The 15,352-nt window shown below is 43.6% G+C and overlaps 1 protein-coding gene across 3 annotated transcripts in view; it reads left to right on the forward strand.

Annotated features, from left to right (window-relative positions):
* Positions 1-15,352, forward strand: part of LOC124034234 (kinesin-like protein KIF2A) — a 35,456-nt gene that overhangs the window by 11,868 nt on the left and 8,236 nt on the right. The window contains exons 2-18 of one of the 3 annotated variants that reach the window (XM_046347129.1): positions 337-431; positions 1,283-1,405; positions 1,747-1,801; positions 1,913-2,029; positions 2,242-2,286; positions 7,148-7,248; positions 7,443-7,538; positions 7,621-7,675; positions 7,859-8,021; positions 8,200-8,290; positions 8,514-8,577; positions 8,679-8,770; positions 9,174-9,316; positions 9,450-9,654; positions 11,019-11,129; positions 11,415-11,482; positions 11,933-12,055. In XM_046347129.1, coding sequence (XP_046203085.1) covers positions 337-431; positions 1,283-1,405; positions 1,747-1,801; positions 1,913-2,029; positions 2,242-2,286; positions 7,148-7,248; positions 7,443-7,538; positions 7,621-7,675; positions 7,859-8,021; positions 8,200-8,290; positions 8,514-8,577; positions 8,679-8,770; positions 9,174-9,316; positions 9,450-9,654; positions 11,019-11,129; positions 11,415-11,482; positions 11,933-12,055 — 1,747 coding nt within the window. The remainder of the gene's footprint in view (positions 1-336; positions 432-1,282; positions 1,406-1,746; positions 1,802-1,912; positions 2,030-2,241; positions 2,287-7,147; positions 7,249-7,442; positions 7,539-7,620; positions 7,676-7,858; positions 8,022-8,199; positions 8,291-8,513; positions 8,578-8,678; positions 8,771-9,173; positions 9,317-9,449; positions 9,655-11,018; positions 11,130-11,414; positions 11,483-11,932; positions 12,056-15,352) is intronic. The other 2 variants (XM_046347130.1, XM_046347131.1) reach the window with 2 other exon arrangements.

Genomic DNA, 15,352 nt, shown 5'->3' on the forward strand with positions numbered 1-15,352 from the left:
ATTTCAAAGCACAGGGCAATGTTTATTAAACTTACTGAAAACAAAATATTAGTGTTGATATTAGTTGGCAGGCTTCTTCAACATTGTCTGTTGATGTATTTCTAATAACTTTTAAGACTTTTCTGGTATCTGTTTGACCAGAAATCAAAGCCTTTGTTTATTTAAATTTTTTATGATGGAAAAGGGTTGAAAAATGTATATATACCTTTTTTAATTTCTGAAAAATAGACACCCAATTTGACATGCACCTATGAACCTCAGGTGTTGGTGCTCATGGATCATTTTACGTGGAAATTACCTTAGATAATGACCAACCACACGTGCTTTCTGTTACAGGACGAATACACCAAGCCATGGTCACATCGTTGAATGAAGACAATGAGAGCGTCACCGTGGAGTGGATAGAAAATGGAGACACAAAAGGGAAAGAGGTAAAGAAGCCTAGCTAGGGGCTCGCACCACAGCTGGCATCCACTCAGCTCTTAGGCAATGAGCTCTATGAATAATGCATCTGAAGACCATTGTAGAGCTTTGGATCAGTCTTCCTGCATGTTCTACAGTTCCGCCAGACAACATTCTCTGCCCTGAATATACATGAGTTCAGAAATCCTTACAGCAGTCATATTTCCTGAGTTTTGCTGTTGAATACAGATGTTTCTTCTCTTACTGCTCTGCTCCTCTGAGCTACACAGATGTGCCTCCCTGCCCTCTATACACTGTAACATGGGCACATTCTTCACTTTCTAGCTCAGCTAACCAAACCATCAGTCCTCCTAACATGCTATTATGAAAAATTGAATTAAACAATGCCTGTAATGCTTTCAGTTTGACTTTTGCTTTCAAAAGCAGCTCAAACAGAGTGTAAGAATGAACTTCATAGCTGTTGGTTATTTCTGTGCATTACAGAGAAACAATGCATACTCTAGATTGTCCTTTCAGCCAAGCAGTACCGTGGTATGATATGTAAAGTATATTGTGTTAATTCTCCTGCTGAATATTGACATTGAAGAATATGGCTCGAAGGATAATTAAAAAGGGTGAAACCAACTGGTGGTGGACTCTGCAGGAAGTTCCAGTGACATTGGTACAATTTTCTGTTAGAAGGTGTGGTAATGACCATTAGGAGACAATGTACATTGACAGTCCACACTTTCATTGCCACACCACACAGACAGACACGCACACACACCAGAAGGGTAAAGAGAACAGACTAGTGGAAATGTTGAGAAATGACTGTATCAGTTATCTACAATTACAGTAACACACTCTTCTCTCTGTCCAGATTGACTTGGAGAGTATATTTGCACTAAACCCAGATGTGGCCCCAGAAGAGGAGACTGCCCCCAGCCCAGAGACCCCGCCTCCACCAACGCCGACCTCTGTGAAGGTCAACAAGATCCCCAAGGTGAGCTCAGTTTTGTTTTTTTGTTTTCTGTTATGGACTGCTAGTATAACCACCGCAGGGTGAAGTCTGCTTGTGCAGTGAGTGTCCTCAGTGGCAGAAGAACCACTGAACAGAACAATGGACGCTCCAGTAATAAGAAGTAATCTGATTCTCAGTATTTGTCCATTTTTATAACCCTTATTTTGCACTCATGTGAGTTAGAAGTGTTCAACTCTTCAGGCTTGTGTTCTAGCAAGCTCTGTGAAATCTCTCTCGTAAGCCATGACTACTGTTTAATCCTCATGTACTTCAATTATTTTTGTCTAAGTGTTTATCTTACCCCCATCTTTTTTCTTTTGTAGAACCGACGAACAATAGCACCCACCAAGAATGACACTCCGTCCAGGGATAACAGAGGTGTTCTGAGTGACCATTGACAGTTTTTATTCTATTTGTCTTGGGTGCCATGTTTGATGTGTATAATATAACTCTAACCTCTGACCTCTGTTGTTGTGCTGGGTTCCACAGTGGTGTCGACCAGGGCCAGACCAGCTCAGCCCCAGCAACTAGAGCCTGCTCCCCCTCCCCCTGTCCAGCAGCCAGCCCAGCCCACCCAGGCCCAGACAGCCCAACAGTTAGCTAACGGTAGGAACTACCTACATCCATTTATGGAGGATTTACATTTTGAGTTATTTGATCTGTGCAAAAACGGAATGTTCTTTCGTTTTCACCCTCTTAAACAAGCACTGGGACTTTTTTTTGTTATTTCATGTGTTGTGTGTGTATGTTATAGAATTTTACCAAAATACTTGATGTTCCTGAATTTCTACGTTTTGTTGATCATATGTGTATCACAGAAGCGTCAATGCATCATCTGACAAGAAAGGAGTTTGGACAGCTTTGTATGTATCAACTCTCCCAACCCCAATGGTTTATGTTGTCGTGGAACCCTTCCGCTTGCCTCTGAAGAACCTGTAGTTTGTGATTATTACTCACCTTAAAGGCTTCCGCTATATTCAAAGCAGTAATAGGAAAGTATAAATGTAATTCAGCCAGCAGACAGGCTTTCTGGATTTACAGCAGAAAACACTGATTATAGCACTGCTATGGTCCCCTTTTAAATTCCACTGAATCTCTCTCTCTCTCACACACACACACACACACACACACACACACACACACACACACACACACACACACACACACACACACACACACACACACACACACACACACACACACACACACACATATGGGCTCGTGGTAATGGCTGGAGTGGAATGGTATCACATACATGGTTTGTTGCCATTTGCTTTGTTCCAGCCATTATTATGAGTCGTCCTCCCCTCAGCAGCCTCCACTGATACATACAGTGCCTTCAGAAAGGATTTATTTCACACTTTGTTGTTACAGCCTGAATTAAAAATGTAATTCAATATTTTTTTTCTCATCCTTCTAGACACACAGTACTCTATAATGGCAAGGAGAAAACAACATGTTTTTAGATATGTTTGCAAATGTATTGAAAATTAAATACAGATATCTAATTTATTCACACCCCTGAAGGAGAGGTCAGTACAGGTGCATCAAAGCAGCTGGGACCGAGAGACTGAAAAACAGCTTCTATCTCAAGGCCATCAGACTGTTAAACAGCCACCACTAATATTGAGTGGCTGCTGCCAACACACTGACTCAACTCCAGCCATTTTAATAATGGGAATTGATGGGAAATTATGTAAAATATATCACAAGCCACTTTAAACAATGCTACCTAATATAATGTTACATACCTTACATTATTCATCTCATATGCATACGTATATACTGTACTCTATATCATCTACTGCATCCTTATGTAATACATGTATCACTAGCCACTTTAACTATGCCACTTTGTTTACATACTCATCTCATATGTATATACTGTACTCTATACCATCTACTGTATCTTGCCTATGCTGCTCTGTACCATCACTCATTCATATATCTTTATGTACATATTCTTTATCCCCTTACACTGTGTATAAGACAGTAGCTTTGGAATTGTTAGTTAGATTACTTGTTGGTTATTACTGCATTGTCGGAACTAGAAGCACAAGCATTTCGCTACCCTCGCATTAACATCTGCTAACCATGTGTATGTGACAAATAAAATTTGATTTGAGGCAATACATGTTAGAATCACTATAACTAGGCCACTCAGGAACATTCTATGTCGTTTTGGTAAGCAACTCCAGTGTATATTGGGCCTAGTGTTTTAGGTTACTGTCCTGCTGAAGGCTGGATTTGTTTCCGGTGTCTGTTGGCAGGCAGTCTGAACACCAGGTTTTTATCTAGGCTTTTGCCTGTGCTTAGCTCTATTCCCTTTTTATCCTAAAAACCCCTAGTCTTTGCCTATGATAAGCATACCCAATAACGAGAGCGGTAATCAGTGATGTGTTGGGTTTGCACTAAACATAATGCGTTGTATTCAGGATATAAAGCTACATTCTTTGACACTTTTTTTTTTGGTGTGTTTTTTGAATATTTTTTAAATTCTTCCTTTTCACTTGATTTTAGTATTGTAGATAACTACAATGTTGTTGCTCCATCCTCAGGAGAAAACTATCACAGCCTTTAAACTGTAGTTGTCTTAAAGTCACCATTGGCCTCATCTACCAATAGGTGCACCTTTGCTAGGCATCGGAAACCTCCCTGGCCTTTGGTTGAATCTGTGTTTGAAATTCACTGCTCGACTGAGGGACCTTAAAATTATCTGTATGTGTGGGGTACAACGATGCGGTAGTCCTTCAAAAATCATGTCCAACACTATTATTGCACACAGAGTGAGTCCATGCAACTTGTGACTTGTTAAGCACATTTTTACTCCTGAGCTTATTTAGGCTTGCCATAACAAAGGGGTTGAATACTTAATGACTTAAGACATTTTGGCTTTTAATTAATGAATGAATGAATTTTTGACTTTTTATTTTTTAAATATTTTTTAAATATTTAAACACGGCCATTATGGGGTTTTGTGTGTAGGCCATTGACACATTTAAATTAAACAATTTAAAATTCATTCTTTAACACAACAAAATGTGGGAAAAGCGAAGGGGTGTGTACTCTCTGAAGGCATTGTACGTACAGTACCAGTCAAAGGTTTGGACACCTACTCATTCAAAGGTTTTTCTTTATTATTTACTATTTTCTACATTGAGGAATAAAAGTGAAGACATCAAACTATGAAATAACACATATGGAATCATGTAGTATCCAAAAGTGTTAAACAAATCTAAATATATTTTATATTTGATATTCTTCAAAGTAGCCACGCTTTGCCTTGACAGCTTTGCACACTCTTGGCATTCTAGTTTTGATGTCTTCACTATTATTCTACAATGTAAAAAATAAAGACAAACCCTTGAATGAGTAGGTGTCCAAACGTTTGACTGGTACTGTACATACAGTGCATTGGGAAAGTATGCAGACCTTGTCCTTTTCCACATTTTGTTACTTTACAGCCGTATTCTAAAATGGATTAAATACATATTTTTCCTCATCAATCTACACACAATACCCCATAATGACAAATCAAAAACAGTTTGTTCAATTTTGGGAAAATGTATTACAAATAATTCAGAGCCTTTGCTATGAGACTCACAATTGAGCTCAGGTACATCCTGTTTCCATTGATCATCCTTGAGATGTTTCTACAACTTTCTACAATTGGATTACACCTGTGGTAAATTCAATTGAATGGACATGATTTGGAAAGGCACATACCTGTCTATATAAGGTCCCCCCGTTGACAGTGCATGTCAGAGCAAAAACAAGCCATGAGGTCGAAGGAATTGTCTGTAGAGGCCCGAGACAGGATTGTGCCGAGGCACAGATCTGGGGAAGGGTATGAAAAAAATGTAAGATCACAATTTTAAAGGTCTCCAAGAACACAGTGGCCTCCCATCATTCTTAAATGGAAGAAATTTAGAACCACCAAAACTCTTAGAGCCGGCCGCCCGGCCAAACTGAGCAATCAGGGGAGAAGGGACTTGGTCAGGGACGTGACCAAGAACCTGATGTTAACTCTGAAGGAGCTCCAGAGTTCCTCTGTAGAGATGGGAGAACCTTACAGAAGAATAAACCATCTATGCAGCACTCCACCAAAAAGGCCTTTAGGGTAGAAAATAGCTGTGTACCAATGCTCCCCATCCAACCTGACAGCGCTTGAGAAGATCTGCAGAGAAGAATGGGAGAAACTCTACAAATACAGGTGTGCCAAGCTTACAGCGTCATACCCAAGAAGACTCGAGGCTGTAATCACTGCCAAAGGTGCTTCTACAAAATACTTTATAAAGCGTTTGAATACTTATGTAAATGTGATATTTCAGCTTTTTATTTTTAATACATTTGCAAAAAAATAAACTGTTGTTACTTTGTCATTATGGGATATCGATACAATCCTTTCTTGGAGCTCTACGGACAATTCCTTCGACCTCATGGCTTGGTTTTTGCTCTGACATGCACTGTCAATGGGTGGGACCGTTTTATATAGACAGGTGTGTGCCTTTTCAAATCATGTCCAATCAATTGAAGTTACCAAAGGTGGACTCCAATCAAGTTGTAGAAACATCTCAATGATGATCAATGGAAACAGGATGTACCTGAGCTCAATTTCAAGTCTCATAGCAAAGAGTCTGAATACTTTTGCAAATCGTTCTAAAACACTCTTTTTGCTTCGTCATTATGGGCTTTTGTGTGTAGATTGATGAGGGAGAAACTATTTAATCCATTTTAGAATAAGGCTGTAACAAAATGTGGGAAAAGTCAAGGGGTCTGAATACTTTCCGAATACACTGCACACGAACACACACAGTAGCCTTTGACACTGCAGTTTTCCCTCAGTAGGTCCTAGCAGAAACAATTGTTATTTTTCATTTCCTTCCACTCCCCCTTTGTGTGGTTATCTGCTACCACCAGTGGAATCAGAGACAATCTCGTAGCGCTCTCTCAATCCCGTTCCCGCCGGCCTGCCTAGCCTGTCTCTGACCTGGCCCTGCTCCCCCAGATTACTGCAGATTATTCATCTTTGCTTTCTGCTTTGAATGACAAGCCTGCAGGCGTTCGGATGGGCTGTATGCTGGAGTAATGGTTGCAGTGGTGCTCAGCCGGATATCTTTGGGTCTGGTGGAATCAGAAGGGATTACTGACCCTCATTTTATACTGCCCTCTTTTCTTAATCCGATGTGGGTGTTCAAGTGATGAATTGGGTTTCTATGTTCAAATAATCATATTGGGTGTTTCTGTGCGTTTCAGAGTCAAACTAATGTGAGGGGGGGATTTATTTAACTTTTGAGGAACCGAGAATGAAAGTCCCCTATGTACTCATGTCTCAGCTTTCCCCAGTCAAGAAGCAGTGATTTGACTGTTGTTGTATCAGTGGTTTGTCAGTCAAGAAGAGCCCTGTACTAGTGTAATAGTATAGTAATGTGAATTGTTAGCAGGGAGCTGCAGGATCTGTCATAAAGCCCTTTAGAGATGCAGACTTTGAGAGCTAGAGGCCATGTGTGTAGAGCTGCTGTCCCCCTGGGTGCTAGCTAGGCCCAGTCCCCCAGCCAGACACCACTGTCTGAACAGCCCTAGAGTTAAGGGATGCGCCAGAAGATGGCGAGAGGAAGAGATCCCTTTCAGATAGGCTGAGGGTGTGTATGTTCTGTGAAAGGCAGCATTTGTGACGGCCTTTCCTGTTCCTTCTGCCTGTGTTTTTTTGTTCCTCTGTGGCAGCGAGGAGGAAGTCCAACTGTGTGAAGGAAGTGGAGAAACTGCAGGAGAAGAGGGAGAGACGACGGATACAACAACAGGAGCTGAGAGAGAAGAAAGCACAGGTACAGGGGAATCCTCTGACCCCCTCCCTCCATATCTTCTCGAATACCTTTTTTATTTTATAAAATGAGAGAATTGGCTCACTTATTTAACCTCTCTATAGCCACGTTAGTCGTTGAAAACATTGTCTTTTGTGGTTACTTGAAAAATGAATGAACGCATACATTGAACAGTATCTTAACTCTTTCCGTCTCAGGAGGTGGACACCACCGTCCCGAACTATGAGATCCTGTATATGATCAGAGACTTCCGTGCCAGCCTGGACTACCGGCCGCTGTCCACCGCAGACCTGGTGGGTACAGACGACACTGCTCTCTCTGTCCAAATAGAGGATAACCCACAACGGCCTGATTAATTTGTTTTTATTTTGTCAGATTGAAGAGCACAGAATATGTGTTTGTGTGAGGAAACGTCCACTCAACAAGAAAGGTAAGGAGGACTACCTTCATCAAACAGAGCCTTCAATCATAGATGAGGAACGGATCATGAGTTTCCCTACAATGAGCCTTTGGACGGTCCGAATCTGTCATTTTCAGGTATTTCCTTATGGCCCGCGCTCAGGGAAACTATCTTCTTTGTATCCTTTCGTTAACATGGCCGTGTGTGTTCCAGAACTGACCATACGGGACCTGGATGTGATCACCATCCCCAGTAAGGATGTGGTGATGGTCCATGAGCCCAAACAGAAGGTGGACCTGACACGCTACCTGGAGAACCAGACCTTCCGCTTCGACTACGCTTTCGATGACAGCACCACCAATGAAATGGTTTACAGGTCAGACAGTGTGTGTGTGTGTGTGTGTGTGTGTGTGTGTGTGTGTGTGAACTATTTTGATGGCGTGTGTTTGTTAGGGTGTTTTAGATGGAATGTGTTCAAGTGTGTGTTTTGCTAGACAGTGTGTTTACACACATATACTGATGCTTGGATGTGTGTGTGTGTGTTTCCCTTACAGGTTTACTGCCAGGCCCCTGGTGGAGACTATCTTTGAGAGGGGCATGGCCACGTGCTTCGCCTATGGACAGACTGGTAGTGGCAAAACACATGTGAGCCAGACACACACACCACACACACCAGCCTCCTCATCTCGGCTGCTGATTCGTGACAGTTATTTCAGCACTCAATTAACAATAACATATATCAGCGACATCCACGTTCAGTGTGTACAATCGTTGTTGCATTTCCATTTCTTAAAGGCCTAGACATTTTTTTAAATTAATCTTCCAACCCATGAGCAGAACTGTGAATATTGAGGTCTTTGTTTTTCAGACTATGGGTGGAGATTTTTCTGGAAAGAACCAGGATTGTTCTAAAGGAATTTACGCATTAGCAGGCAAGTGATTCTTAGTGGACTATTATGAGGTTTGGTGGTGTACTGCTCAGATCCTATTAAAATGGTAAAACTCTTTATATTTCCCCTTTGTCCTCATTCAGCTCGGGATGTGTTTGTCATGTTGAAGAAACCCTGCTACAGGAAGTTAGAACTTCAGGTGTACGCAACTTTCTTTGAAATCTACAGTGGAAAGGCAAGTGATTTAATGAGTTGTTTATTGAGCATCAACTTGTGTTTGACCCGGACTGTAATGGGAAGGTATGTGTATTGATCCAGTGGGTGGTTATGTCGGCAGAGTGACAAACTAGTTTTGTGTTAAGTTGACCGTGTGTGGTTGTGTTGTGGTCTTATAGGCGTTTGACCAGACTGTGGCTGTATTGTGGTTGTGTAGTTATTTGATCTGATGGTTTTGTTAAACGTGTGTAGTTACAGGTGTTAGAGGATGGTTGTCATTTGTTCACCTGTGTGTGGTTGTGGTCTGTTGACCTGAAAATGTGGGGTTGTGCTTGTATTGTGTAGGTCTTTGACCTGTTGAAGCATAAAGCCAAGCTGAGTGTATTAGAAGTCTGTGGTTATGGTGTGGTCCGGTCCTATAGGTGTTTGACCTGCTGAACGGTAAGGCTAAGCTCCGGGTGTTGGAGGATGGGAAGCAGCAGGTGCAGGTGGTGGGGCTGCATGAGAGAGACGTCAAATGCACAGAGGACGTCCTCAAACTCATAGAAGTGGGCAACAGCTGCAGGTATTTGTGCAACATCCCAGAGTTTCCCTAAGTGATGACATAACCATTGATCTTTAAAATGTTATTGTGCATTACATTTAAACTCTGTCTCTGTCCCTCTTTCTCTGTACTTCTCCATTTCTGTCTCTCTCAGAACGTCAGGTCAGACTTCGGCCAACGCCCACTCGTCCCGTAGCCATGCAGTGTTCCAGATCATTCTAAGGAGGAAGGGGAAAATGCACGGCAAGTTCTCCCTGATCGACCTGGCGGGGAATGAGAGGGGTGCCGACACGTCCAGCGCTGACCGCCAGACACGCCTGGAGGGAGCCGAGATCAACAAGAGCCTGCTGGCACTAAAGGTCAGAAGGGAGAGGTCAGCGGGAGCTGCAGAGGAATCTGACAGAGAGCCCAAATTGACCAGTTTATTAGGTACACCCATCTAGTTATAGCTTGGACCCCCCTTTGCCTCCAGAACAACCTGAATTCTTCAGGGCATGGAAATGTTACTCAATTCGTATCAAGGGACCTAACGTGGGCCAGGAAAACATTCCCCATACCTTTACATGACTCAACGTGAACCGGGATTTGTCGGACCAGGCAATGTTTTTCCACTCCTCAATTGTCCAGTGTTTGTGATCTTGTTTTTAGCTGATAGGAGTGGAACCCGGTTTTGTCGTCTGCTGCAATCGGCTGTCCGTGACACAGAGTGACAAGTTGTGTGTTCAGAGATACCGTTCTGCACACCACTGTTGTAATGCGCTGTTATTTGCCTGTTTGTGACCTGCCTGTTAGATTGCACGATTCTTGCCATTCCCCTTCAACCTCTTATCAACAAGCTATTTTCTCCCATAGGACTGCAGCTTACTGGAAGGTTTTTGTTTGCTGCACCATTCTTGGTAAACCCTAGACACGTGTGTGTGTGTGTGTGTGTGTGTGTGTGTGTGTGTGTGTGTGTGTGTGTGTGTGTGTGAAAAGCCCAGGAGGCCGGCTGTTTTTGAGTTACTGGAACTGGCGCGCCTGGCACTGATGATTGTACCACGTTCAAAGTCGTTTAGGTCACTGGTTTTGCCCATTTCTAATGTTCAATCGATCAGTAACTGAATACCTCGATGTCTGTCTGCCAGCTTTATATAGCAAGCCATGGCCACTTGACTCACTGTCTGTAGGCGTGAACCATTTTCGTGAATGGGTACCTAATAAACTGTCCACTGAGTGCATGTCGCGTAGCTGAGAATGGAGTGTGGTGATGAATGGATTCAGTCTGGGTTCAATCTATCGCCCTGATGAGCCCTTCCCTGCTAGTTGGCAACAACAGCAGCATGACCCTGGTTAAAACTTGTAAAAGGAAGTGGGGTTTATTTCTATGTGCGAGGGAGAAATAACTTTATTGGTCACCATTTAGATTTGGTCACCATCTCCGTTTTGTTCCATCCCACTTGATTGTAGTTTGAGTAGGATAGCAGCCAATACACGAGAAATAACTTGTAATATTGGTAGTACCATCAGCGATTACAGCTCCATCATGTGCTGTCTGACATGTTTTTTTGATTCAGCCGAGCAGAACTAGCAGTCCTAGTTGGAAATAACTTAATGTTATAGAAATGGTCAACTGCATTTTTCTTGTCCCCCTCTCTCAGTATGTGTATATCTGTTAGTCAGCCAGCCAGTCAGGCCTTGCAGTAGACCGACTGTAGCTCATCATGTCTCTCTTTAACCCTACCAGGAGTGCATCAGGGCGCTGGGGCGGAACAAACCTCACACTCCGTTCAGGGCCAGCAAGCTCACCCAGGTCCTCCGAGACTCCTTCATAGGGGAGAACTCCCGCACATGCATGGTGAGTTCATCATTAGTTATTGGATTTGGTAATTAGTGATTTCACTCTCCTCACTGGCATTGGGCTCAGTCATCTCTGATTTTATGAATAATTTCTATTAAAATAAACTATTTTTAAGATTCCCGGGCCTATGACTACACTGACCATGTAGAGGTCAGTATACAGGGTGTATATTCTCCTCACTTTGAAAGTAAACACACTTTATGCAAAAGACAGGCTTCCTTACTAGATCTTTGTACCTCCCTTACCGCCACTGAGTTTCTCCTTACCTCTTGTCCCATCCAGATAGCAACTATCTCTCCTGGTATGACGTCCTGTGAGAACACCCTCAACACGCTACGCTACGCTAACAGGTGGGCACACACGTTACAGCTGGCCGTGGGAATCTGTCTCGTACACCTGTGCTTTCCAGCTGCGATCTGCAGAGAACTCTAGTCTGGGGGACAAAGGAATATAGGAACCTCTTCTTTGACCACTCTCCCTTTAGGTTTCTATGGTAACTGATCACACCCACAAGGTGTAGTAATGACCTTGAGGTCTTCACTGTGCTCTTCTACGCAGCGTTGTTGTGCTTAGCTATGGGCAGATAATACTTCTGAGCCTCAATAGACAGAATTGGGTATATCTGCCTGCAGCAGTTTGATCAGATGTAGGCTACATATGTGAAAGACTGAAGGAGTGCCGCTGTGGTGATGGTGAATGGAAAATAACTCGTCTGTAGCTCTGTGTCCTGACCCTCGTCTCTTCTCTCGTCTTTCCTGCTCCTCCTCCCCTCTTCCTGCTCTGGGCCTGGTGCTGTGCAGAGTAAAGGAGTTTGGGATCAGTCCCTCAGACATCCCCTTCTCCCAGGGCGGTGGAAGTCGCTCGGAGCTCTCGGAGCTCTCGCCCACCTATGAGTATGATGACTTTGCTACCTCTCCCAGCAGGTCAAGCACTTTCCCATTGCGTGCGCGCACACACACACTGCACACGTAACTTTTATTTTGCCCACACATACACTTATCTACATGCATTTCCTGTATGCATATATTAGTTGTAAAATACACATTAAACACTTATTCTTTGTTCCATCGTTCTCACCAGTCTCTGTGGAGGACTTGTTCACACGTCTTCTTTTCCTTCCCCTTTTATTTCATCTCCATGACACGTTCTTTCATCCTTGGCATGCGCTTCTCCTTTCATCTCTTGCTGTGCTGAGGTTGTGCTAACTGTGGAATGCTGCTGTTCTTCTCATACACTCTCATGGACGATAACACACAACGTGTGTGTGTCTGTGTGCATTTGATCAAATCATTTCTTGGTGTTTTCACTTGGTTGAATATAATCTGTTATGATACATGACACCATAAACAGTCAGCCCTATTAGTTAACCCTCTAAGGTCAATGTCCATGCCCCCCGCGGAAGCTTAATCCAAATATCCCCATTTAAAAATGTCTGTTTTAAGCTAGAGATGTTTTTTGGCAGTGGGTGCGTCTCAATCCACCACATCCACCTATGTAAGACTTCCACATCTGTGGTGGAAGGTGACAGAGCTAGAAAGGTGTTTGTCAGACCCTGCGACATCCCGAAAATCGGTCTTCTCACAAAATTGTCCGTAGCATCTGAATGGTTTTTCTCTTCAACCCCCACAAGCATCTTGGGACTCGTCTGAAGTTGTTTTGCTCTAGGATGCCCACAGGCCTCACAAGACTCGTCTGAAGTTGTTTTGCTCTAGGATGCCCACAGGCCTCACCAGACTCATCTGAAGTTGTTTTGCTCTAGGATGCCCACAGGCCTCACAAGACTCGTCTGAAGTTGTTTTGCTCTAGGATGCCCACAGGCCTCACCAGACTCATCTGATGTTGTTTTGCTCTAGGATGCCCACAGGCCTCACCAGACTCGTCTGAAGTTGTTTTGCTCTAGGATGCCCACAGGCCTCACCAGACTCGTCTGAAGTTGTTTTGCTCTAGGATGCCCACAGGCCTCACCAGACTCATCTGAAGTTGTTTTGCTCTAGGATGCCCACAGGCCTCACCAGACTCATCTGAAGTTGTTTTGCTCTAGGATGCCCACAGGCCTCACCAGACTCATCTGAAGTTGTTTTGCTCTAGGATGCCCACAGGCCTCACCAGACTCATCTGAAGTTGTTTTGCTCTAGGATGCCCACAGGCCTCACAAGACTCGTCTGAAGGTCCACCTGTATCAGTTGAAAAAATATGGAAGTACTGTATATATGGAGACTGTTTAGTGAATAAGGGGTTAAATGCAAAACAAATGACATGTTTCCAGATCTTATATCTCTCCGATATAGGATAGACACTTCAAAACAAACTTCCTTTAGTTTTTAGTTTTTGTTTGGGGGGGGGGGGGGGGGGCTTATCTGTTCCATGTAGGGAATCTGTTATTCAATGTGTTTGTATGGGCTAATAGCAGTAAGGCCAAATACAACTTTTCATCAAATAATTGTTTCATATATGTACTTATTTTTTAATATTTCATGGGGTCTTAAAATTCAAAATCAAATAGCAAAATGATCCTTGATATTTGGTATTTATTAGGATCCCCATTAGCTGCTGCAAAAGCATTGGCTACTCTTCCTGGGGTCCACATGAAACATGACAGTACAGAAATAGATGCATTTAAAATGTCACACACAGCCTACATATCAGTACATACACACAATATCTAGGTCTAATACATAGTACAGTGCAAATTACAATACAAGATATATTAAAGTTTCTGTCTCTTCACAGTCCCATTTGTGCAGTAAGGTGTTATTTTATTGATTTAAAAAAAAATGGTTTTATTGCTAGCTTGAGTTACCTGCTGTGGCAGAGTTCCATGTAGTCATGGCTCTATTTAATAGTGTGTGTTACCCAGCCTCTGTTCTGGACCTTGGGACTGTGAAGAGACCTCTGGTTGCATGTCTTGTGTTGTACCGATGAGTATCTGAACTATGTGCCAACTGCTTGAACAGACAGTTCGGTACATTCAACAGATCAATCCGTAGCACAAAGACCAATAGTGATGCAGTCAATCTCTCCTCTTTGAGCCAGGAGAGACTGAAATGCATATTACTGACACTTTCCCTCAACGTACATCTAAGTGCGATACATGCTGCTTTGTTCTGGACCAACTGCAATTCACCTATGTCCTTCTCTGCCGCACATGTCCACACAGCTGGGCAGTACTCCGGGTGCGATAAACTAGGGCCTGTAGGACCTGTCTGGTCAATTGAGATGTCAAGAAGGCAGAGGAATGCCCCATCATGGACAGACCTTTTCCCATTTTAGCAACCATTGAGTCTGTTTTGACCATGACAGCTTTCTATCTAGGGTTACACCCAGTTTAGTCTCCTTAACTTGCTCAATAGCCACATTTTTCAATATTAGATCTAAACGAGGTTTAGCGTTGAGCAAGCTAAGCGTCAGTACAGAGACAAAGTGGAATCTCAATTCAATGGCTCAGACACAAGAGGCATGTGGCAGGGTCTACAGTCAATCACGGACTACAAGAAGGAACCCAGCCCAGTCACGGACCAGGATGTCTTGCTCCCAGGCAGACTAAATAACTTTTTTGCCCGCTTTGAGGACAATACAGTGCCCCTGACACGGCCTGCAACGAAAACATGCGGTCTCTCCTTCACTGCAGCCGAGGTGAGTAAGATATTTAAACGTGTTAACCCTCGCAAGGCTGCAGGCCCAGACTGCATCCCCAGCCGCGCCCTCAGAGCATGCGCAGACCAGCTGGCCGGTGTGTTTACGGACATATTCAATCAATCCCTATACCAGTCTGCTGTTCCCACATGCTTCAAGAGGGCCACCATTGTTCCTGTTCCCAAGAAAGCTAAGGTAACTGAGCTAAACGACTACCGCCCCGTAGCACTCACTTCCGTCATCATGAAGTGCTTTGAGAGACTAGTCAAGGACCATATCACCTCCACCCTACCTGACACCCTAGACCCACTCCAATTTGCTTACCGGCCAAATAGGTCCACAGACGATGCAATCTCAACCACACTGCACACTGCCCTAACCCACCTGGACAAAAGGAATACCTACGTGAGAATGCTGTTCATCGACTACAGCTCGGCATTCAACACCATAGTACCCTCCAAGCTCGTCATCAAGCTCGAGACCCTGGGCCTCGACCCCGCCCTGTGCAACTGGGTACTGGACTTCCTGACGGGCCGCCCCCAGGTGGTGAGGGTAGGCAACAACATCTCCTCCCCGCTGATCCTCAA

The sequence above is a fragment of the Oncorhynchus gorbuscha genome, linkage group LG04 (genome assembly GCF_021184085.1).
Source record: "Oncorhynchus gorbuscha isolate QuinsamMale2020 ecotype Even-year linkage group LG04, OgorEven_v1.0, whole genome shotgun sequence".
NCBI classification, from domain to species: Eukaryota; Metazoa; Chordata; class Actinopteri; order Salmoniformes; family Salmonidae; genus Oncorhynchus; species Oncorhynchus gorbuscha.